The following is a 25,725-nucleotide window of genomic DNA, read 5'->3' as shown; positions in this document are numbered from 1 at the left end:
CCTTGAATACTTCCAGGCGGGGGCATTCACAACCTCTCTGGGCAACCTGTTCCAAAGTCTCATCATTCTCACAGTAAATAATTTCTTCCTAATGTTTAGTCTAAACCTACTCTCTTCCAGTCTAACACCATTTCACCTCGTCCTGTCACTACATGCCCTTATAAAAAGTCCCTCCCCAGATTTCCTCTAGGCTCTCTTCAGGTACTGGAAGGCCACTATGAGGTGCCCCGGAGCCTTTTCTTCTCCAGGCTGAAGAGCCCCTATTCTCTCAACCTGTCCCCTCTGGGGAGATGCTCCAGCCCTCTGACCATCTTCATGGCCTCCTCTGGACCTGCTCCAGCAGCCCCTCGTCCTTCAGCCTCGTTGGAGGCTGCAGAATTGGATTCAGTACTCCACATGGAGTTTCATGAGAGCAGAGTAGAGGAGCAGAATCACCTCCTTTTACCTGCTGGTAACGCTTCTCTTGATGCAATCCAGGATACGATTGGCCACCTGGGCTGCAAGCTCACATTGCCAGCTCATGTTGAGTCTTTCATCAACTATCAAAAAGATTTGGTAATTTGATAGACACATAGCCATTTACTGCCTCTAGTACCACTGATAGTGAATAATTTTAAACAAGTCTTTCATGACCTGGTGACTGGTGAACGTGTTAATGTATAACAAATCTGTTGAAATTAATGGCAGATGTCAGAAGCGCAGTACAAAACAAGCTAGTTTTGCAAGTTTTCTAGCCTTTTGTTCTTGTCACATTTGTGTGGGTTTCGCAGCTGCTCCATGTTCTAGTTACTAAACAGAAGTTAGAAGATATTAAACCAATGTAATGACAAGCTTGGTCTTAACTGCTCCTTAACTGTGGGAAGGAGAGAGGAGCAGTGTGTAGGGGCCTGATAAAGAATGCAAAATGAGATATACGTGGGGTTTGTGTTTGCGTGACTTACTATACAAATTAGTATCTTTGTACCTCTTTGCTAAATATGCCGGTTTAGTGTGTGAACTAGGTTTTGTTTGCTAGGGTATTTTTTCAGTGAATGACAGTGCAGTTTCTGTCACTTGAATAGACTTGAAAATACCTCAGCTTTATGTAGAAAATGGAAAACTTGTCTTGTGATTAAAGACTTGTATCTTTTCTGAGATGGTTGTGATTCTGTCTTACTGCCAAAATGAATGTTTTACTTGCTTTGTAACATAGCCTGAAGACGAAAACAAGAACCATAGTGTAAAAATAGAATCAAGTGTTTTGTGTACTGGTGCTTTGCATATTGATCACTGAATGCATTGATAGCAGTTTAATTTTTAATATGTCGACTCTTATGCTGTGGGATTTAAATAGTCTTCCTCAGCATGAAAGTGCACAATTTGGAGTTACAAAGTTGTTTTAAGTACTGTTGGTTTTATACCCTGCTATCAGCGGCAACGTGAGCATTGTATTTCAAACACAAACCCTGCAGGGTGTGGGGAGAAATAAATCCCCTTTGTATTTACTTTTTGCTAGCATGTAGGATTTTTGACTTTTATGACATATACCTCACTTTGTTAGATTCTGTAAATCTACCCACAGTACGTATTAGCAGGCATTTGTTGCAAGGAGACTTCTTCCTCCTTCCACATAACTGAATTTATAAGCTGACCAATTCTGCCACTTTGTGGATAATAGAAGGACATACAGGATATCTTTTTTTTTTGCTTTGAGAGCAGATGATCATTGACTTCTCGTTTCTCTTTTTTTGTGTACCAATTCTACTGTTTCATTTTCAACTTTCATTTAGTGAGCTCTTTTTTCCCCACTTTACTCTGTGTGTTTTGGGGTGGGATTATGGTATAACAAAGAACAGGCACGTATCCAAATGATACTTCTGTTTTTGTAAAATCAGTAATACACTGAGTACACCTTTAACATATGGCACGTAGCTATCTTCTTATGTTGAAAAATAGCTTATTTTTGAAGATCAAAATGAAGTAATCTGATCTATTTGCCTTTACAATTTCATATAATACTTTTCCCCTGTTGTCTTGAAAATGTTATTCAATGGTGATTGACTAGGCAGCATATTTAGGAGTTCTATTTTGTTTTGGTTAGTTAGCAAGAGAAAAAGGTTTTCAGTACTCTTGATCTGCTGCTGAAGTGAGTACTTCACTCATGCAAGATTTGATTCCTTTAAATTTTTTTTTGTTGAAGCTGTATGATGCACTCTGAGTCCCAACTTGCAATTGAGATACAATTGCATGTTTCCTGCTACTGCATTTGGTATTGAGAGCGAACTGAAGTGCAGAGTTCTACTGCCCTGGGATTTCAGATTACTGTGAAACCTGTCTCTATTGTCTGATTAGCTGTTTTCTCTGTACATTAATGATTTTTACAGAGCTATGAGCCACATAATGACCAACTGTCACATTCATGGGCATAAATCAATCTCTAGGTCTTTAAGCCTTCTCATATGGCAGGCTTTCCACATTAGTAATGATCATGATTTGTCTGTCTCCTATGGGAAATTTACATCTGTCAACATTTGTTAAGTCCTGCTACATAACTTGCAAGACCAAACATTCAGCCTGAACTACTTAAGGCAAGGCCAGATCAAGCCCTGGGCAGTCTGGTTTAGCTCTGCAATGATCCCTGTTCATTGCTGGGGAGTTGGACTAGATCGTCTTTAAAAGTCCCTTCCAACTCTAAGGCTTCTGTGATTCTACTTAAATTATAGCAAGCTACTTGAGTGTCTTCTGATGTCAAAGGGTGGTGGTTATTCCTTGAGTCCTAAAAGATGTCTGACAGGAACTCATGAATCTACTTCAGGGGATTTTATCAGTGGCTGGGATCCTCAAATCCTTAGTGTTTGGTGTGAATTTCTTCAGTATTGGAAAATTATGAAAAGGCAAACTTGAGTCGGTCTTTTGTCATTACAACATTGCAAACAGTGAGTCAGCCTTTTTCTCTTTGTATATAAACATATAGAAAGTAGAATGTATTAGGGATATTATATTTTGTAAAAACAAACAATTAAAAAAACAAACTAGAACATCAAAACAAAACAACAACCAAAAAAAAAAACCACCACAAAACCTGGGAACTGGAATAATGTTCAGATGGCCCTGGTATTTGTTGCATCAGTGATGGCAGTGCTCCATTTTGTTTCTGTTCTCAGCTCTTGCCTTCCCAATACCATGTTTTGTTACCACTAATGTATGCTAGATCTCAGATGTTGAACATAAATTCTTTTCAGTGCCTTAGAGGCAGTTCTTCAAGTGATCATATTTGGAGAAGCATCATTTAGAGTGTTGTTATGGAATGCAGATGGAGTTAAAGTAGTAGTAGCTGGTCCAGTTTGTATGATATACTGCCTTTATCCATATGGCCTTTCTAGAGACAGTTTTGGGAGGCATTGAAGAAGACTTTCTCTGCATGTGCCTCCTGCCTCTTCAGGCCTTTTCTTCATACAAGTAGATATTTTAAGTTGTTGCTGTTACCAGTAATTTGGAAGTAGCTCGTTTACAGCAGTATGGGAAAAACACAGCTGCTGCTTTGTTCCATCAGAATGGCTTTTGACTTTGTGCCATTTGAAGACTTGAAATGGGGTCCATGGATATGGAATCTAGTCTAACATAGGACTTCAAACTTTTAAGTTTTGCTGTTTTATATGGTGGCTATTCTACATGTGAAAGCTTGAAGAAAGTCATAAGTATGCAGAAGGCAACTTTGGTAGGTTAACATTGCTCTTTGCATCTCTGGTAATGATTTGATCAGCTAATGTAATTACAGTAACTACGCACATATAATGATAGTGTGAGGTTCTAGAAGTAGTTTTAATTACTTAAAAAGGAAACCTGTTACCAGTGTTTGTCATTCATCTAAGCATTTGATGCTGTGCTTTGTTAAAGCTGTGCAAAATTCTGAAGAACATAATACTTCATACTGCAGTAGAATAAAGGAAGGTAAAGATTAATTTAGAAGGCTGTTTGTTGTCATAATAATACACTCAAGATAATGGTCCATCTTTTTTTACTTAATATTTCCCTTAATTGGAACAATTAGCCTTCTTACATATTATTGTAATAAACTTTATTCTTTTAGTTTTCCATAATTAAATTCCACTCGGGAATACTATAATTTGCTATAATTATGATTTGATGTATGTTGTGACACAACCATAATCGAGATTTTTCTTAACTAATTTGAACAGATATTGGAAAAGACATGGTCTGCAGTAAATAAAGAAAATCTTTTCAGTAGATTTCCAAATGGCTAGTTAAAGATGTCTATCATTTCTGTATCATTTCTAATACTTTCCCATAAGCAGTAGCACAAATTATATTAAAAGTACAATTAAAAAAATACTTTTTTTTTTTTTTTTTTTTTTTTTTTTCCAAAGTTTAGGACTTCTATCAATATTTTCTACTGCTAATGTAACGCTGGATTTTCTGTATACAATCATTTTCCTAGGAACTACTGGTCAAACTCTGACAAATGTGTTTCACAATTAAACTTTTTCTTGGCTTCTGTAGTTGTTGTGTTTGGGTTTTTTAGGGGTAAGATGGAGGAGTGGCATTGTGAGTGTGTACGCAGTGAGGAGGAAGAATTTGTGCTTTTGGAGAGGTACAGCTACTTTAGAAATATGCCGACTGTTTTGGGGTTGCATAACAGTACCTCATTTTAGCAATAACATCAGCATACATTAAAATCATATTGTAGAATTTAAAATAAAAAAAATCTCTTGGAAACATTGCTTTCTTCTATAAAGGGACTTCTTTATTTGCACAGGGATTGAGAAGCAAAATATGTGGAATATAGTACTGTGCACAATACTTGCATTGTGCCATCAGTGTCACAAAATGTATTGTTCTTAATAAGGTAATTGAAATTTCTGGGGAGATAATAAAATGAATTTGTTGTGCCATGGAAGAACTGCCTGCAAAAGCTTGCTTTCTGTCATCACTTGCTCACGTAGTCCCACTTAAGGTGTTTCTTCAGAAGCACAAAACTGGTCTGTTTTTTTAATGGATGCCTCTCTCCTGGTGTTTTTTGTCAAAGCGGTTTGATGCAGGAAAGAAAATGTCTGATACTCTGCTCTTGACTGATTGCTGTCAGGCAGCTGGGATTTGTATGCTAGAAAAGGCTTGGCAAGAAATGTTCCTTGAGTTCAGTGTATCTATGATGCTTTCAGTCCAGCCATTGTTTGTTGGGTTTTTGGGGATTGGAGGTGGGGTAGGAAGAGAAGGGTAAGAAGGCTTGAATGTAGGAAATGTATGGTACACATGGTACGCAATTCATACTTTCATAGATCTTCATGTATTAGCTACAGAGTATAATTTTCTTGTGGCAGAGAAATAGGTATCTGAAGGAAAGTCCGTAGTCTTAAGAAACAAATACGTGATGCCCTAGGCTAGGAGAGAGCTACCTAACTACCAAGAAAGCCTTTGGACTTATTTTTGCACCCTCCAACAAGTTTGTACTTCTTTTAACCCCAGTTCCAATTTTAAATAAAACAAGCTGGGTCACTGAATGTTACACTGTATACTGACGTGCTAATGTGATTTCACTGGTGAAGAGAGTTATAGCTTCTCTGAAATTCATTTTTGTAAAAGGGCGATAAAATTTCTGACATAGGCTGATTTTAAAGTAGTGTCTTATTTGAAGTCTTAGTCACTGAAAAAGAACCTCAGTATGTGGATTGTAATGTAATTCTGTAAGTGGAATGTGGAAATAAATGCTGTTTTCTGAAATTAATCTATTTAAGTAGATGAAAACGTAATAGATTTTCTGAAAATTGAAAATAAATAGCAAGTGAACTTATTTGCAAGTGGAGCAAGCATGTATTACATTAGGGATGAAATCCTTGTCTATATTGGGAGGTTGGAGCTAGATGATCTTAAATGGTCCCTTCTAACCCAAACCATTCTGTGATTCTGTGAAACAGTGATCATGGCACGATTGGCATGATCCTAAATCCTTTTGGATTTAGCTAGTCATCAGTTCTGTAAACCATGAAAATTCTAAAGGAATATTTTATAGTTATATAGACATCATACAAGGCTGATTACAGAAGGGTGGTAAAAGCACATTTGGAAGGATAAGACCAGGAACACTGCTTTGTATATACCTGTACTTACAATTCTGAAATCTTGTCAAGCTCCCAACTTAGAGATTTTGTAAATGTTTTGTAAAGCTACTTGGTCAAATGTAATTTACTCTTGGTGTGGAAGCATTTCACTGCTTGCTTACTGTTGACAAAACTAATCTCTGCTGCACAGAGAAGACAGTAAATTGAATGCAGCTGCATAACCTAGAACTATTCCATAAAGGCATTAAAAGCATTGAGATGAGCACTTTTTCCTTCAGTTGTTGCCGTTTTGCTATAGTAATCAAAGTTGCTGCCTCAACTTATATTTTGGTCCACCTTTAAATGACACAAAATAGATTCATTTTTTTATAATGAGTGCTGGACTCCTATAGGTGGTAATATTAACTTACAAATCAATACAGATATACTCATGGCCCTACTCCTGAATATTCTTTCTGGCTGCTAGACCACAGTTTTAGATCCAGCTGATGTGGCTGCCAGCTTCTTCTGGCAGATGGAATCCTGGCAAAAAAAAAAAAAAAAAAAGCTATAGCATTACAAATTGCTGAGGGTTTCTTTCTCCCCCTTTTCTCATGCTGCCTGTCTTCTTCTACCCCATTACCTGTTCATAATGGGAGATTATGTTACTGAACAGCAGTATTTGGGAGTCCTGTCTAATAGATGTGCATGTATATGATTTAACTTCAAATAAAATCATTTTTGACCTTCAAGCAAGTTGATTATATTCAAGTGTTTAAGCAGCAGTGCTTGCAAATTATTATCTATAGTAAAAATGTTATGTTTGCAGGTTTACTGAGTTGAAGCACTTAAAATCTTGTATGTAGTCCTTTTTTTCTGTAAAACATCAGTGCAAAATGCTAGTGCAACCTTTGTGCTTAAATATTAAAACATAAAAAATCAAAAACTTTGAAAATGGGTAAACTGAAGTTTTGCCTGAGCAAACAATATTTCCAAGTTAGAAGTCTATTAGTGATATAAAAAAGATCCAGGTAACATTACAAGAAAAGCTATAATGTCTGAAGTCTGTAATACAAAATAATGTCTTTTCAACTGTTAGTAGACTTTTCCATTGCTGTTTTCAGCATTTGCTTTTGTGCCGAAGTTAAATAAGTATATAGAACATCTAATGCAAAGGATCTAAGGCTGTACTTTGCATAAATAATTATTAACAGGCTTGTGAAATGATGCATGCATTTGACAAAAAGGGAGTCCAACTGCGGTAAAGTAAGAATAAATCTGTAAAGCTAAGGATTAGAGTTGACAGAACAAATTTCCATTTCATAAGTATTGTACCTTATCATCGAAACATTTTTAAACACCCTAGTTTTATAGCACAAGTAGTTGGAGTTGTTTTATGTATTGGGCCATATCAGATAACTGTAAATTCTAAAACATCTTCTAGAAAAATTTTAGACTGTAATTTCTATATTTCTGTTATGTAGAAAACTCAAATACTTTAGAATCTGCAATTCCTAAGCAGACTTCATTGCCATATCAATTTTGACAACAATGTAAAAAATAAGCAGGATTCCAGTAGCCAGAAATAACCAAACTTTAAAGTGATAACATTTTCACTGGAGATACAGTTTTTTTTTTAAAAAAAAAAAAAGTTACTTGCTGGTGTTGATAGCAATTGGGATATGGATTTTGTTCAGTTATTTCCATCTATCAATAGAGGAAAGAAATAAAAAATACAAGGCAGGAAATGGAAATGTGATTTAAGTCAAATGATATCACCAACTTTAAACTAATTTTTAAATAACTTTTACAATTGCTTAGGTTTCATGTTGTTCTTTTTTTCAGGTTTGCTCTTTGTTGAATGCTTTGGCTCGCATTCAAACATACATTTATTAGCTTCTATTTTCTGTTTCCTCACTCAAAACCAACTTAAACAGTAGTGGATTAATTCTAAAAATCCTCTGTTTTCCAAAACCTGGAATTCGATGGATTCTGAAGGGAAATTTGTGGATTATAACATAGGAGTATTGTATTCTAAGTTTAAAATGACAGCAATCTTGAGGAATAACATTCAATGTGATAATTTTCAAAGGCGGCTGTGTGATTTATATCTGAATGACTTAGCAGTCTTATAATATTTTGGTTTATATTTGGTGTTTTTTCTAAGGTTTACACTGTCTGAGAATCTCTTTCACCGCGTACTGATTTTACTAATTTTCTCTACCTGCATGTTGTTTGCTGCATTTCTTCTACCCTTTGGAAATGTAGAACTTGAAATGCAGGATTTATTAAGACTTCTAATCCTTTTTCTGGTGGTGTTCTTTTTCAGGATAACGTTTTGTCATCTGCCTTTCCAAAGTAAATGGCTATATGTGGGCACTGAAAGAGGAAACATTCACATCGTCAATGTGGAATCATTCACTCTCTCAGGCTATGTCATCATGTGGAATAAAGCCATTGAACTGTGAGTGTAATCAAGAATTATCTATTGAGGGGAGAGAACAGAAGTGTCCTAAACGTTGTTAATATCAGATGCAGAAATTATATTCATACTTAATATTATTCTCAGCACATCAAGTATGTGGACAAAGTACATAAACATGTAAATAACTTCTATTCTCCTGAAAGTGAAGTGATAATGTTAACATAAACATTAACATTAAGCCTGTAATGCTCTTACCACAATGCCTGGAATAGACATAAAAATCTACAATTATTAAAGCATTAGGAAAAATATGTTGTGGCTTATATTAGGGTGTGCAAGTCACTTTCTGCAGTTAGAGGGAAAGATAAGTCCATATGCAGATTTGTTTTTATATTTGTGAAAACTATTTCTGGTTTTGACTTCATGCTGTGATGCCCAGAACTCTGTAAAACATCAGCATGTCTTCAGGAATAATTAGCTTTAGTAATCCTTATAATATCTTCTACAGTGTAAAAAATGTGTATTCTGACGTTACTCATTTAAAATATAAATTTAAATAAGCCTATTTCAGGAAAAAAGTATAATTTTTTACAGCAATTATAAGGATATAAATATACTAAGTTCAAGAAATAGCTTTTATTTTTTAATTTTTTTCAGTGAGGAATTAATGAAAATGGAAAAATGAAAATGTTAAATAAAACTGTATTATATTCTCTTGTCTTCAAATGTTCAAAGTGGAAGAAAGAGGAAAACAAAAATGTAGCTTTTCAGATAATTAGGATTAAAGGAAGCAAAGCTTTATAGAAATAATAGGGTGGGTTTAGTTTTGCCTGTAATAACTATTGTTTTTGGAGATAGGTTGTGTTTAGATAATCTCCTGTGAGAATGCAGAAATACAACAGGATGGAAGTCAGCTGTATTCCAGTTTTTGAAGAAAAGAGGCAGATAGAGTGCATATTGTATGAAACACTACTGATGTTTTTGTTTTTTAAGTAATACGATGTTTTCCATTGCTCAAGTTGAAGAGGCTTTTTTAGGATTAATTAGTGTAGTAAGGGTAATCTTGTTTTGCTGTGAGAGTGCATAAATATATACTTTTTTATATTGCTTGTAATTATCTTATGAAATGCTATTTTGGACAGGTATTTCTTTTAATTGGATTTGTTTATTGTTTAGGTCATCCAAATCTCACCCAGGTCCTATTGTCCACATTAGTGACAATCCAATGGATGAAGGAAAGGTAGGGTATAATTGTAGACTATTCTATAAACTGTTTTTTAAGTAAGATTTTTTTTTTTCAAATGTGAATACCACTTCTTTAAAAAGAAAGGATTCCTTAGCTGAGGACCATATTGGAAACATGAAGAAAAGCTTTGAAAATGGCATGAAACAAGATGCAGATACAACTGTAGGAAGTATTACTAGAATAGCTGAATGCATCCTGTAATCAGAAATGTTAGAAAAAAAAGCTGAAAATGTTTAATTGAAAAAAAGGTTGAAATCAAAAGCAAGGTATGTTCCTTATTTTGGTAAAAATTGAAATGTTACTAAACAAACTAAAACCTAAATGTTACTAAACAAACCTGTAACCTAAATGCAGAGGTTTCTTCTGAGTTACTAGAATAAAAGTTCAGGTATTACTCATTTCTCTGGGAGATTTCTTACAGGGATCACACAAAAATGACATAGAATGGATAACTTAAGTTCACAATGAAGGTTTCATGAATTAAGTAGAAGATAAGGCAAGGAGATTAGATTTAAACTCTTATTTTCTGTGCAGCAGCAATTACTGTGGTACCGCACTTTCTTTATAGAGAAAGGTTTTGCAAGACATGTTAATTTGGTGCTTTATTGGCTGTGTAGCCAAAGCCTGTTCTACTTTTTCTTTGTTTACACTGGGAGGAGACCGTTGTGCTAGAAAACAATGAAATTCTTGGAAATTCTCAGGAGTCTGTGTAAAGTTATGCTTCCATTTGTGCTAGAATATGTTCTCTATTTTCGTCTTACCTGTTTCCCAGGTGCCTTATTTCTGTAGTGTTGTTGCATGTTATAGAATCACTTATACATGATCAAGTGCAGACAAATATATACTATTCTGTAATTCAGTTTGTACTTCAGTCATGATTGCAAGACTGAGTCTGTGCTTCAGGTGTCAGACATCTTCTCTAAGTCCCAGGAGGAAAGGGATCATGACTCTTCTACTCTTTGAAGGATCTGGGGCTTGTTTAGTTTTTCTGGCTCATATAATTATTTAGCAAATCAAACTGCAAATTCTGCTTGGGTCCTTTGGTCCACACTGAAGAGTAAACAGGAAGGGTTTTCCTTAACTTTCACAGTGGGAGTTAAGTAGAATTTGCCAAAGGAATTTGAAAAGTAGTCAGTACAGATCTCTTCCAAAAGTGCTTGGCCCATGACAGGAGTATTGTTATAATTTAGCCAGATATTCCACAGAGACCTTGATGCCACTTGAAACAAATTGATTAATGACTGCCCTCTGGAATATTCAGGCATAAGTGATTGAATGTATGGAGGAATTAATTTCTGAATGTCTATTTCTGTCAGTGTAATGGCTTAGATGTATCAAAGCATGTTGAACTCGCAATTGTGAAGAACCTTGAATGAGAAACTGAAAATATTTTCTTTCTCCTGTTCCATGTGTGCAGTAGAAATACTATTTTTCTGCTTATTTTCTGTTGGTTTGACAAGTTCACAGTGGATAAAACTGAAGACATAAGGCAATGTCTCAACAGTGGTTTGAATAGTAGTTGTAAGCTTCTAACCTAGATGCACACAGATTAGCTGCAAAAAGAATTTCATGAGTACAGCTTTTCCATTCAGCTGAAACTCATTAAAGAAAGAATGTGTAGCTACTGGGTTTCTCTGCAGGGTTAGGTCTGAATCACATTCTAGAATAATGGACCATAGAACATAAAAGTAATGAAACTATGGTAACTTTAGGGAAGACTAGTGATCTATTTAGTTCGGTGTATTGTATCCACATTTTAATGCTTAAATATTGTCAATTAACATTAAAGGCATATTGTTTTATCAATCAAAATGTAGGGCAGTCTTTTAGAATGACCTTACTGTCCTCTTTCTAATATGAAAAGTATCCCTAAAAATATAGTGCCTATGTAGTTGCAAGAACATCCTGTGTACTCATTTCTTAAAACTTTTAAAACCTAAACTTGCCCTGGTGCAACTTGAGGCCATTTCCCCTCGTCCTGTCACCAGTAATAAGAGACCAACGCCGCTCTCGCTGTAAGCACCTTTCAGATACTGGAAGAGAGCAATAAGGTCTCCCTTCAGCCTCCTTTTCCCCATACTATACAGCCCCAGTTCCTTCAGTCTCTGCTTGCAGGGCATGTTCTCCAAGCCCTTCACAAGCCTTGTTGCCCTTCTTTGGATCTGCTGCAGCACCTCAATGTCCTTTCTGTACTGAGGTGCCCAAAAGTGAACACAGTACTTGAGGTGGGGCCTCACTAAAGCTGAGTACAGGGGCAGGATTAATTCCCTGGTCCTGCTCACCAGATACAGATACACACAGGTTCTCTGTTACTTTCTTTTTGCAAAGGATTGCCAACTTTGAAAATCTTAATACTGAAAAAATTATCCATGTAAAATGTCTAGGTACAGCAATAAACCATACTGATGTAGATCTCTGTAACAACAACGGCGTGTATTGGGAAGACAGTGTTTTCTTATACTATGAAGGGCGCTCCAATGGGCACCTCTGCACGCATAAGTTCCTTGAATACCGAATACATCTGCAGACTTTATTCAATTCCTATATGTCCATGCTGAGGGAAAAAAAGGTTGAATTGAAGGCCTTCTGCTTGATGCTTGGAACTAATTTAACAATATTGTTGGAAAGATAGGCTCTCAGAGTAGATCCAGCTACTACGTAATAGCAAGCTGCATTACATTCTTCTACTATATGATGAGTGCCTAGTCTGTTGCTACTGCCTTATTTTGGCCTTGGTTTGTTTTCATTATGAGAAGTGCCACTTAAGATAGGAAAGCAAAACACTTAGATGCTCAGCGTGTTAGAGCAGTTATTACGAGCAATTTGAATCTTTGTTCCTTGCAAAAATGGCTTAGTTTTGCTTCTTGAAAAAGATGATTCCCTTTAATTTCTCTCTAACTTTCCTCTCAAAAACTAAAATTACTTTTGTTTCTTTAGCCAATAATCTTTTCTTTAGACAAATATCTCTATTTTGATTAACAGCTGGAGAAAGTTTATAGTAATGTTTTGTCTTAGAGACAATGAACCATTACCTAGAGCTTCAGGAAGGACAATGTGTTCTTCCAGCAAATCTAAGAATAAGAAATTCCACTGAGGAACACGTTCCACTGAGGAAGACATACATTAATGAAGAAAATGTTCACCTTTAAACCCTGGTTTTCATTCTGAAAGGCATACAGTTAGGAAGGAGCTTAATGTTGTGCGTTCTGGAACTCAAAGGGATTTCCAAGGACTATTTGGAAGATAAATACCTTTTTCTTTCCTAATGTTGAATGAATTTTAGTTATATTAGCATTGCATTAACTGAAAATTTGGGGGAGTGAAATCCAGCACAAGGTAAATCTCAAACATTAAAGTCTTCACAGCTTGTCACTAATTTCTGTCATAATAATCATTTTGTAGTTACTTCAGCTAGTGTTCTTCTTCATCTCTTTGGGACAAGATCTACAGGCTTTGTAAATGGCACTTTGCTCATCCCTATAACGACATTTTTGCTTATTTTTGCTTACTGTTGCAGCTTCTGATTGGCTTTGAGTCTGGAACAGTGGTATTATGGGATCTGAAGTCAAAGAAGGCTGATTACAGATACACACATGATGAGGTAATATTTTTGTCTGTATTACATGTTAATAGAACATTATCCACAGTTCTAAGGATAACAATTCTTCTCTTGCCAGTGGTTTAATAAATATAGGTCTCCTTGAAATGGTGAAAACTTGAAGCGTTCTCTATAAGAGACATGGGAATCTTCTCTCTGAAGAAGTGTTTGCTGTCTGAAGTTTGTTGTAACGAATGGTGGAATTTCTCTGCCAATTTCTAAGGGGGTGAACCTTCCAGCTTTTTCCTTTTTGGTTGAAAAAGTGTGACTTTCACCTACATTAACTGCCTGAGTCTTCAGTTGAAATAAAATGACTTAGCAATTGTTGTAATTTGGAACTTCTCTCATATTCTGAAAAGTGGAGGGAAAAGAAATTTCTTTCACTAAGAGGGTGATGAGGCATTGGCATGAGCTCTGGATGAGAAGCTGTGGATGCCCCATTCCTGGAGGCCATCAAGGCCAGGGTGAATGGGGCTCTGGGCAGCCTGACCTCGTGGGTGGCAACTCTGTCCACTGCAGAGGGTTGGAACTGGCTGGTTTTTAAGGCTCCTTCCAACCCAAGCCGTTCTGTGATTCTGACTTGAGGATGTCGAAGTGAACACATCTGCTTACCATATTTGTTGTTATTTTTTTTCTCTGACAAAGAGGTAATAAAGTACCTGAGGTCAAATCCTTTGGTTAATGAGTTCTCATTAGTGAGAATCAATGTATGATATGATTGCCTTAATTAAAATAACAGCAATAAAAAATAATAGTAATTCATTGGCCCTTTAAATTTTTCTTAAAAGTTGAAGTGCGGCCTATGAGTTTAGATTGCTCTTTAAGAAAAAAATCTCTTTGAACAAAGAATTAATGTGTGCAGTTGGTTCTCATCTGTTCACTGTTGAATAACAAATGATTTCTTCAGTGGGCAAATTATATAAATCTGATCTTCTAAAAGAAAGATAGAATAATGGCCCCTTTTTGAAGTTGGATTTGATACAGTTTGCACAGTTTCAACTTTTGTATCTCTGCATCATTGCTTCTTGATAAAAATTCTTTTGAATATGGAACTGACAATCAGGAAAGCAAGCGCAAATTTGTTCAGTCCTGGCATATTTGAGATCTCCTAGTGTGTGGCTTCTTCATACACAGGAAATGCTGTCTTGTGAGAAGTCTTCCTTCCTGACTGAACTGCAAAATAAGCTGCTAAAGTGTGTCACAGAGGGAACATGTTTGGTCAATCAGGCTTGCATATTAGCACTGTGAAAATATTTTTCTGTCTTTAACCCTATTGAGAATAGGTATGCTTCTGATAATATTAGTTAATTGTGTAGTTATAATTAAATTCAGTCACCCATCACTGAGAAAGTAAAGCCTAATTCTACACCTGTTCAAAAATCCCAGCGCTCTATCTAGGCTGTGATCTTTGTTGTTGCTGGGAGTTACAGCAGAGCTTGGTGCTGCAGCACAGTTACACGTGCCTCTGTCACGGAATGGAGCAGGTTTCTCTCTACCTGTGCAGTGTTTTTCTAAGAGAAATGTGTGGACTTCATAGCATTGCTATATTTTGAGTGCAGCTGGGTGTTAATTGGTGCCTAGACTTCATCAGATGTCAAAAACAGGACTGTCGAGCACATTTATATTGTGAAGGGTATTTAAAAACTCTGCTGTTGGATTGCTTTTCTCTGCTCTTATTGCTTTTTAGTTGAGATTAGTCTTCAAAAACAAGTTGGGGGCAGTGCAATCTACCACTAGCTTTAATGAAACTTTTAGACTCAAAATTTCACAAGTGTCCAGGGGTCCAAATGCTATCCTTTGACTATCTTATTCTAATCACAAACGATGATATCAACCTTCCTGCATGATCAGAGGTTTGTGGCAAAATAGCTGTGCTACTTCCATGGGGAAAAAAAACCCTGAATCTTATTACAGCCTTTTAAACTTTCTGCTTGGCTCTGTTCAGAATTCTCTGACAATTAAAGAGGCTCTCTTGATGCAAATTCCAATGTTGTCATATGGCAGGTTAATTTATTGCCTAAAAGCTAGGTCAGTGGAACGCTATCCATGTTTTCTTGTCTGAAAATGCATGCCTACCCATCTTTCTACGCTGATAATTGCACACAGAAGTAGGAGCACTCACTCCAAGGAAAGGAATGCTTAAGGGGTGGGTAACAGCACCACCATTGCAGAATGCAGTTTTAACCATATTTCTGCTTAACCGTGGTTGGAGTAGGCAGCTTTAAATCATGGTTAGTGCTAGTGCTGGTAGCCAAAGTATTCTCCCCTGCATAATATTCCAGTTTATAACAGGGAATTTAGTTAAAATTTATTCTTGATCTTTTTTTTTAATCACAATTATTATCATGATTCTAAACTATAAGATGTATATACTTTTCATTATGGTAACAATCTAATACAAAGACAACTCTTTAGTGAATTTGTAAGAGTGCATGAATGTAACATTCAGAAATTGGAAGACGTGATGCAATAAAACTGCAGCTTTAAAGGAACTTGTCTAAGAAAGTTTTCTGCTAACCTTTCCTGCAAACACACTTTTTTTATCTTTTGGACAAACTTATTGGAAAAAAAGACTGAATTATTTTTGCATCATTTTTAAAGTCTTTTATGTCCAAACACTAGAGACATGTTTTTAAGCAGTTTTTTTCTTTATGGAGTACAGTTCATCCTGCAGATGTTTCCCTTTCTACATTTACAGTCATGAAAGAAGTAAAAAAAATGTCTCAAATGTAATTTGGTTTGTAACAACAACAACAAAATGAAATGGAACCTTTAAAATAACTTGTTTTAGTTATCAGTAAGTCCGTTCTTCAAGTATTTTGTTTGTCCTGATTTAAATTAAGCTTTGATAGCATTAACTCAACAGGTGTATTACTGACTACTATTTTTAGGTTCAATCTTCTTGTACATGACTGACTGTAAGAGATTATTTTGGAGCAATAAAAAGATGTTTAATTAGCCTGTGGGATTTAAAAATAAATGAAACAAAAACTGATGAGGGGAGCACAACCTTGACACATGACTTGTCAGAGACCAAAGCATGTCTGTGCAGTCTTCATGTCTTGCACATTCTGTTGCATCAAAATGAGCTCCATGAGATGCTGGAGATTATGCTACAGCTGGTTACACAGGATCACAGAGTCTTAGTGGTTGGAAGGAACCTCTGGAGAGCATCTAGTCCAATTCTCTGCTAAAGCAGGTTCCTTACAGTATGTTAGACGAGAAAGCATCCAAGAAGGTTTTCAGTATCTCAATAGAAGGAGACCCTCTCTGGACATCTTGTTCCAGTGCCTTGTTACCCTCACTGTAAAGATTTTTCTCATGTTCAGATGTAATTTCTTATGTTCCAGTTTGTGCCTGTGGCCCCTTGTCCTATTGCTGTACAACACCAAAAAGAGCCTGGCCACATCCTCTTGTCTCCAATCCTTTAAATATTTATAAGCATTAATGAGATCCCTCTCTGTCTTCTCCAGGTTAAACAGTCCTAATTCTCTCAGGTTTCATATCTTGCTATTGCTCTTCAGGCTTGCAAAAGCTGTGAGTTGTGTAATAGTAGAAGAGTGCTCTGTTCAAAAGTTTTTCACACTCTGCCCAGATAATTTGAATTATTTCTAAAATATGTAAAGTATCTATTATGTGTTAAGTAATATTTAACTGCATCATTAGATTTAACCAAATGTTCTTAAAAATTTGTCAGTGAAATCCTAGAACCAACGCACCATTATTCATTTTTAGAATACTTTCCATCTCATCAGTTCCTTGCAGAAATTGTGCCAGCAATTCTTTCTTCTCTGTGCTCAGTTTATTCAGTCTCCAACATTCATAAACATTAATGCCATTTCCATAATAATAGATTGTTATAGATCCCTTTAGCTCGACCTTTTTTCAGGAAAAGTGTTTCCATTTCTCAGTTATTCTTCCTTTTATACAGATTGCCTCTCTGTTGATTCTAAGGATCTATTAATGCACAAATGCATCAAGAATCGCTTACACTGTGGTAATTGACTCCATATAGGAATCATTTTTATTATATTGTACAACTTCCTAGTAAAGAGAGATTTTTCAGACGCTGTCTTTAGATACTCTATAATTTCAAACATGCTAATCCCTGACTTCGGTACCGTATTGGTAAATAATTTTATTTTCAAGATTACATTATATTTCTTTTATAATTTCTGTTTTTATTTTCTAATTAAATTCTTGCCTCAGACTGAATGAGCAAGATTTTGTCTCTAAGTAAATTCATATAAGATGTGTAAGTTCCAAAGCTAAATATGTGCAGATATGATATTCGTATACTGTGTCTGTCTTCCACAGTGATTCCACTCAAAAGAGGGAATAAGATTAAATTTGAGTAAGAAATGCAGACGTAGTCTGCAGCTATCCAGACCTATTACCATTTTCAATTGAATCAGTTTTTATTGAAGACTCCATGCTCATATAGTGCAATCATTTTCGTCTTTCATTGAGTCTTTGGATTCTCCCAGTCATGTTGCTGGAAGCTATCTTGTTCTTCTGTATAACATTACGAAATGTGATGATCTAATCTCTGTAAAATCACTTTAGGCGAAACTATCTTACATCTGTCTTCTGTGATTTGCTCTTTACTAAGTAATTTACTGCCTACGCTTCTGTTGGTTGGTAGGATTCCTTGCAGAGGAAATCCATATGTACGTAGGAAATGGAGTAAGTCTAAGGCCTGCTAACAGTTACAGACAGAATCTCTACTGAGGGTATGCATCCAAAAGATGGTATTGTACAGCATATTAGCGTTCACCTATTCAGCTCCGGCTTTCTGTTTACCTAGTGTTGCCTCTGCCATAAGTATTAAGCAAATCTATTTTCTCAACAGAATCAAAGTTCCATGCTTCTAGCAGGTAATGCTTCTTTCTGTGCCATTTGAGTAATAGAGAAATGCTTGAAATTTTCATTGTTTATTGATATTTTCATGCTATAAGTAAAATTAAATATAACTAAATATATTTTCATAATTTCATAATGTCTTCATCTACTGGCAGAGATACTGGAAGCAGAGATGGGAACCATCATTTAATCTTACCAGTTAATCTCTTTGCTTTATCTGAGCTTACGTAAAGGCAGCAAGTAGGTTTCACTGTATCAGGTTTTTCTGCAGTAAGGTTTCATGCACGGTGGCTAACTGTTCCCTTCTTAATTTTATTAATTTTATTTACAAAAAGACATTTCTGTATTTGTGATAAGATTTACTAGTAGCTTCCTCAAAATTGCTGAATCAAAATGCTTACTCACGCTAATATTTTGTTTTCATCATCTAAAGCTGAAATGTTTAATTTCTTCTGAAAAATCTTAAAGATCATTACTTCAATTCTTGTTATTCTTGTCTTACTTGTGTTTTCAGCTGTTGTTTGCTCTTGTGCACATCCATGTAGGAATCTCGAAATTATATGTAAAGCTTTAAGTTAATAATTTCATCAAGATGATCTTAGTATGGGCATTTTGCTCAATACTTAAACATGTTATTACAATGAAGGCTGCTTACATGATGGAGAAAGTCTGAAAGAATTACTGTAGCACTGAAATCTTAGTATATACTAAGTGCAATATGATTTAATTAATACTTTCTCTAATTTTGTTTTGCTGCATAATGTCATCAAGGAAGGAGCAAGGGTAAAATAATACTAAAATACTAGTCTTATGTGGTTTTGTTTTTTATCTTTTTTCTTGCATAGGCTATCCACTCTGTGGCTTGGCATCATGAAGGAAAACAGTTTATTTGTAGTCACTCAGATGGTACTTTGACCATATGGAACGTAAAATCTCCCACCAAACCATTCCAGACAATCACTCCACATGGTAAGATTGGAAATGCTTGACAGCTCTTAGGACCCAACGAGATCTTAACTTTAATGGAAGCATTTTAAAAGCCATGTATTAAATTTTGCAGTGAAAGTAAATTTTTTGTCATATCAAGTTTTGATAGATTTCATATGAAAAAAACCAAACACCTACACAAAACCTAGTTTTTGTGAAATGGGAGTTCAAATCAATGCAAGGATATCTGAGTCTCTGAACTTTAGGTTGATTTTTACACAGTGACATTGATCATGAAGTTAGCTCTCCAAAATTTCTTTTTTGCTTAACATTGCAATCCCAGATGTTGTTTAAAATGTGCATTACTAAAAATAAATAAGCATCTGTTACACGATTAAACGTATCACCATAGAAATTCTTTGAAAGATTTGTAACAGAGTAAGACTAGCATCTGGTAATTTGTTCACACTTCTCAGGTAATTCTGTGTTAATTTTAGTTTAAGAGGTTAACATTATGTGTTGTGCTGTGAAATATGCTTCTGCTCTTTAAAGGAATTGTATGCAAATGTGAGGTCTGCTTGTTGTACATGTTTAAGTCATGTTTTATCAGCTCGTTTACCTCAGACTCATAAGTGTGAATGCAGTGGTGGAGATATCTCTGAGGTTAGTTGTGCATCCTGATTTACTTGTCTGAGACTCCAGCAAGTCCCTGCTTACTATAGTGGTTGAGGATCAGAGTACAGAAAAGAAGCTTTTGCTTTTAGTTTCCTTGTTATCCTATATTATTTTGGTATTGGGCTGCAAATTAAGTTTTCTGCAGAATTTTACAGTTGCATCAACTTTTATCAATGTGCAGTTAGAACTCGTGTATTTACACCATACTTAAAATTTTCCATGGAGTTTGTAAAAATTAAATATGGAGCTTTAGTTGCTAATAATGACAAGTACAGAAAGAATGACCCTTCATTTTCAAACTCAAGTGTTAGCTCTTAAGGATATTGCTCATAATAAACTTCAACTTCTAAGCTGAGCAATTTTAATTGCAAAGCAGTAGACATGAGATACATCACTCTGCCATTTCAAATTACTGTAAAATTACTTTGAGGATTATATTTTTGATAGCCAGTGTTTCACAACACTCAAAAGCTATGAAGTATATATATATAAATATTTCATGTGATGTGACAGTTTTAACAATCTTTTTATGGTATTTCAAGGCATATTCTATCACTGCCACGTGTTTAATATATGTTTGTATGAATGTTCTACTTTGTAAGTTGCAAAGTGAATTTCATAATTTGTCATCATGATATGGAGTGGTAAGATTAATATAAGAAAATAAATCTCTTTAGGAAAGCAGCTGAAGGATGGAAAGAAGCCAGAGCCCTGCAAGCCTATTCTTAAGGTGGAATATAAAACAACTAGAGCTGGGTAAGACTTGTTTTCTGTATGAAGCTTACATACATAAAATAAATTCTCTCTAACAATGTCCTTTGTTTCCCAGTTGCTGGGATGTGTATCCTGGTGGCGCTGAGCTACGGTTAAAAATAGCTGAAATTGTTCTGGTAGATCAGATAGTGCTGAATAAACTGTCAGAATGAATGTGAACACAGTACACAAAAGTTAGGTGACGATACTGCTGCTTTACTGTTTACATGTTTCTTCTATGTTATTAGAACTAACTCCTAGGTATTTTTGCTCAGTCTTCTGAGAACATTCATTGTTAAAGAAAAAAAATGACTGATAAAGCACAGAACACACTGAAATGCAGAGACCTGAAAAACTTTGGAAAAATAGTGGCCTGTTGCAGATGCTCTAAATTCTGAATACACATCCTCTCCCCGCATTCTCCTAAAATGTTACTGATGGAGCTGTTCTGGGAGAGTACAGTAATTTATGCAGTGAATTGTGCTTAATTATGCACATTGAAAATGTAACAAAGCAGTAAATGCAACACAAGGCTCAGATGGAATTTACCGTATCTTGAGTAGCATGGTTTGTTACCAAGACTGCAATTAGGGTTGAAGAATTTCATGGATTTCTTTTCATGGGATTTCTTTTCTTTATGGTTCAAAAATGCTTTAAAATGATTGAGTAAAGGGTGCAATATAAGGATAAAATATATTTGGAGGCTGCCTAGCTATTTACAAATGTTGAATTTATGTATTTTTTATGTACTGTTTTGTTTGATTTCCAGGTATTCAGATAGAACATCATTAATTGATGTAAACCTGATTTCAGATATATTTCAGTATACCTACACAGACACTATCAGTGTCATTTTATTTGCTATTTATTACACTTGTGTGTAATTTTATTTGCTAAAAGAGAGGTAATTTAATTTATTGGCTAAAAGAGAGAAATTTAAGGTTTCTGCTTAGATGTTTGAATATCCATGAGCAGTTGAAAAGTCATATTTTGCCAGCAGAAGTATTCTGAAGTGTATGTATTTTTCTCAAGTGAACAATCAGAAGTTGATTTAAGTAATAATATGAGCAACCTAAAAAAGTCTCAACTGCAGAGAATTAAAATTTTTGCAGTCAAAAGCCTGGTTGACTTTCCAAACAGTTTTAAACAGATATTTAATCTAGTACAGTTTTTTAGAATATGTAGTTGTCTGCTGAGACCACTTTTTCCTAGCGTAGACTTTTCTCTGCTACACCTCTCATCTTCTAGTGTGCATTAAAATATTCTGTTTGGATGAATTCAATTTCATTTCTCTTTAATATCTTTGGTGGACTTCTAAATCTATGGCACCACCTGTGTTTTGATATTCTTCCAGAACTTTAGTCAAAATACATAATGAATAACAGCATTTTTCCTATGATGGGGAAGTAATGTACTGGAAATATCTTTTCAATTGCTTTTACATTTGGAGTTCACACTTCAAGTTCTCAGTTCTAGTTGTAATCTCACAAGAATTTTCAAGCTTGGCTAACTGCCTTTCACTCCTTCCTGTTTCTATAGTTTTTCTCCTTATCAGTGGAAATAGATTAGGTGAAAACATGATGCAATTGTAATTTTTTGCTTAAGCACTGTCATTCATTGCTCATGGCTTTAGTTCTGTTCTGCAGAGAATCTCTTTGTTTCTATCCAGGTCACACAGGTACTTAGGTACAGAAAGAAAATACTTTTGCTTCTATAGCAGTCTGCTCTAACTATTCATCACAAAACAAAACAAAAAAACATAAGCTAATAAAAGGTACAATTTAATGAGTACTTAAATTATTCCATGTGACTTCTGTATTGTGAAAAACAGCAGATATTCCACATTTGCTTCATCTGTGCTCAACGTGAAACATCTTTCTACCATCCATTCTTACCTGCTTTTCCCTTATCCAGAGTGATCTAGGATCTGGTTTTGTGTTTCAGTATCACTACATGTAGATAACAATTCATGTTATGTTCCCTGTAATTGTTTTATTTTGTTTTATTTATTGCTTTCAATTCTAATAAACATTTTTTTCCTAGAAAAGGTGTCCAGAACTACACAGAAGGAAGAAGCAACTGATTTTACAGGCTACACTAGAAGTTATAGACACTGTCCTTTCTATTGTTGCAGCTGTTATTAATGCCTTCTCTAACATTTTTCCCCCCTACACACTCAATATCATGAAGCTGAAGTGGAGGAAACAGGAGGGCAAGCTGAGGGGGTCTTTCTTCTCCCACTTCACTGGAGATACTGTCTGTGGTCTCCAAAGTCTAGCTTTTGTTTAACCTACAACAGTAGTATGTCTGTAGCTTTATTTTTAGAGAATATTTATCTGTTGAAAGGTTACTATTAAGAATCTTTCTGTACCTGGGACAGGAGTTGAAAAGACAAATTCTTGATGTATGCTTAGAGTGAACTGGCAAAATGTTCCAATTGTGGAATATAATATCATGATTATCCAGCTGATTAAATTTATCAAAGTATTCTGATTTTTGAAGTGATGTTTCTTAAGATAGGCTAACTTCTGAGTTTTCCGAGATGACTTTGTGTGCTTTTCTGTCTAAAGCATATCCAGCAAAGCACATGAGCTTTCTGACACTAAATTCCCATGCCCCAAAGTCAGTTCTTCATTATATTCGCTCTGTTTGATATTAGAATTATGGTGGAATTCCTACAGCTTATTCTTCACTACTAAAGCTCTGTTAATAGGAATTACAGCTTGTAAGTATCCCCATAAAAATAATCACAGAGGGCATTCTATTGATAGTTCATGTAGTTGTCGCGATTGACAGCATTTTTAAGGAAGATAAATGTATATAATTGGGATTCATAGGTTACAAGAATAATGAAAGGTGATCAGATAAGTAAAAGTTGTTGAATTTAGCTTGAATAGTATGATTCTGTGTTCTGAACTTGTTGTTTGAAAACAACGCACTTCCCAACACGAATTTATTTATTTTTTTTATTTTTATTTTTTATTTATTTTTATTTATTTTCACTGCTACTTTTAAGACTTCCAAGTTAAATGAATTCTTGCCGACTTTTCCACTTTTACAATTAGAGAGTAACCTCTTGACAGAGTGCAGAAACAGTAGAAGAGCAGAACAAAGATCATTCACCCATGGTTTGAAAAGTAAACTAGCTGTTACCAGTGGCATGCCATCTATATATAATGTTATGTCACATCCAAATTACTGATTGTCATGGATTTATGATTTGACACTGATACAGATTGCCTAAAGTGACTGCAGTTTAACAGTTTAATAGTTTACCTCTAAAACTGAGCAAAAACATTGTTCCAGGATTGTGAGCTACTGATTTTAGTTGTCTTGATATGGCAAGATCTAATCCTGTTGGTTTTGAATTTTATTTTTCATGAAATGTTTCCCCCTTGCATAGTGATGTCTTGCAGGATTTTCCCCAAGAAATTCTACATATTTAGCTGATGTGCAAATTAATGTGAATTAATTAAAGTTATTGCTTTCATTCCTGCTGAAGCAGAAATTTTTTTGAAAGAGAAATCTGTATTATCAGCCTCTAGAAATGCTACAGAGCCATTCATTGTAGAGCTGTCTGTTGTGTTAAATGCTTTCCGTCTTGTTAAATATTTTCTATACTTTGGGGTAAGTAAAATGTAGTTATCTATTATGTAAATTACAATTATTTTCTTTTAGATCATGTTTTTATTAAATATTATTTATAGTGCTTTTAATATGTATCACAACTGAAGGACAACACTTTAAGCATTTAATACAAAGATGTACTGCTTGTGTTGATTATAAATCTGTGGCTGCATGAAAATATGTAAAATCCATAAACAAACCTGTTAGTTTTTCTGGCAGACTAAAGTCAACTTGATTTTTTTGATTCATCTGTGAAAAACCCATGTAATCTATTCTTAACTCTTCCATTCCTTGCTTCATGGTGACACAATCTTTAGTAAGCCTGCCAAAAGCAATTTGATTAACTTGAGAAATAAAACTAGCAGAAACTGGCATGTCGTATTCACTCTTATATCTGAAACTTAGAAACTGGAATGTTTCACTTTGGTTTTGTTAGTTGATCAAGGTGAATCCACAGATCCAGTTCTTACTGCAAATGGTCCTGATGGCATTATTTAAAAATAAAACTAAAGCATTTTGTGAAGAGAAAATACTTCCATGAATCACTGCGGTAAAAGGAGATACTGCAGGCACATCACACTAGTGATGTCTCTTTGTTGTCACCCTGAAAAATATCTGGTTAATTTAAAGTTTTTCCTCTTGAAATTACTTTATGGACGTGATTGTAAAAGGTTGTATGAGGTTCCAATATGAAAAACTGAGGTGAAACGAACACATGAAGTTTCAAGGAAAATGCTTGCACTGTCCTTATTCTTTTGCTTACTGCTTTCACTTCTGCTCATGATGGAGATGCGATCCTGAAATCAGTGGACCCATAGTCAAAATTATGGTCGTTCCTTTGAGATCTGTTCATAGAACTCTTTGATCCTGTTAACTCTGCTGTTAAAATGCTTTCTGAAAGATCAGACAAGTGGCAAAATAATGAAAAAATGAAAGCTGTCCCAGCCTGCTTTGCCTTCAGTAGTGCAACCAGAGTGCCTATTTTAGCCAGGCCCTTAAATCATAAGGACCAGCATGTGCATAAACAGAACTCTTCATGTACAGTTATAAAGAAAATATACCAAATCTATCACGCTTGTTTGAAACACCAGCGAAAGCCAGTTAGATATGGAAAAGATGGTGCTATGGGAAAGCACAGAGACATAATACACCTCTATGGCCTCACTTTCTCAGCAGGACAGGATATCTTTTTTCCCCACAAATAATCCCCAGCTTGGCATATTGACTTTTTCCACTTAAGACAAACACAAAGGATAAGATTCCTGCTCCCCTTAAGTGTGTTTAAAAGTACATGCGAGGAACTCCCTTTGAGTGCCTGGTTTTCTTTCAGAAATATATCCTAGAATTGAAGTTGTCAATTAAGTGTAATTTCTTAAGCATCTATGTACCTGTAAGTAGTCCTTCTTCTCTTTAAAAGGTATTATACCCTATTTTAATCAACATTAAAATCATTGGTGGTTTTTTCGTAAACAGGAAATGAAGGAAAAAACTAATAAAATAAATATATGTGCTTCATTTTATTTTAATAAATTGTGTATTATTGCATGTTAGAAAAAATGTGAACACATATTAAGTT

General features: G+C 35.1%; 1 protein-coding gene across 7 annotated transcripts in view; it reads left to right on the top strand.

Annotated features, from left to right (window-relative positions):
- The window catches only part of STXBP5 (syntaxin binding protein 5), a 105,866-nt gene that overhangs the window by 33,010 nt on the left and 47,131 nt on the right, over positions 1-25,725 (top strand). For all 7 annotated transcript variants that reach the window (XM_042810609.1, XM_042810591.1, XM_042810567.1 and 4 more), the window contains exons 5-9: positions 8,365-8,499; positions 9,637-9,700; positions 13,224-13,307; positions 19,013-19,136; positions 20,447-20,525. In XM_042810609.1, coding sequence (XP_042666543.1) covers positions 8,365-8,499; positions 9,637-9,700; positions 13,224-13,307; positions 19,013-19,136; positions 20,447-20,525 — 486 coding nt within the window. The remainder of the gene's footprint in view (positions 1-8,364; positions 8,500-9,636; positions 9,701-13,223; positions 13,308-19,012; positions 19,137-20,446; positions 20,526-25,725) is intronic.

Source organism: Centrocercus urophasianus, unplaced genomic scaffold (assembly GCF_019232065.1).
Source record: "Centrocercus urophasianus isolate 14NV4802_14NV808 unplaced genomic scaffold, USGS_Curo_1.0 seq_10, whole genome shotgun sequence".
NCBI lineage: Eukaryota > Metazoa > Chordata > Aves > Galliformes > Phasianidae > Centrocercus > Centrocercus urophasianus.
The sequence above is the reverse complement of the archived record's forward strand: the minus strand, read 5'-3'. Positions and strand labels throughout refer to the sequence as shown.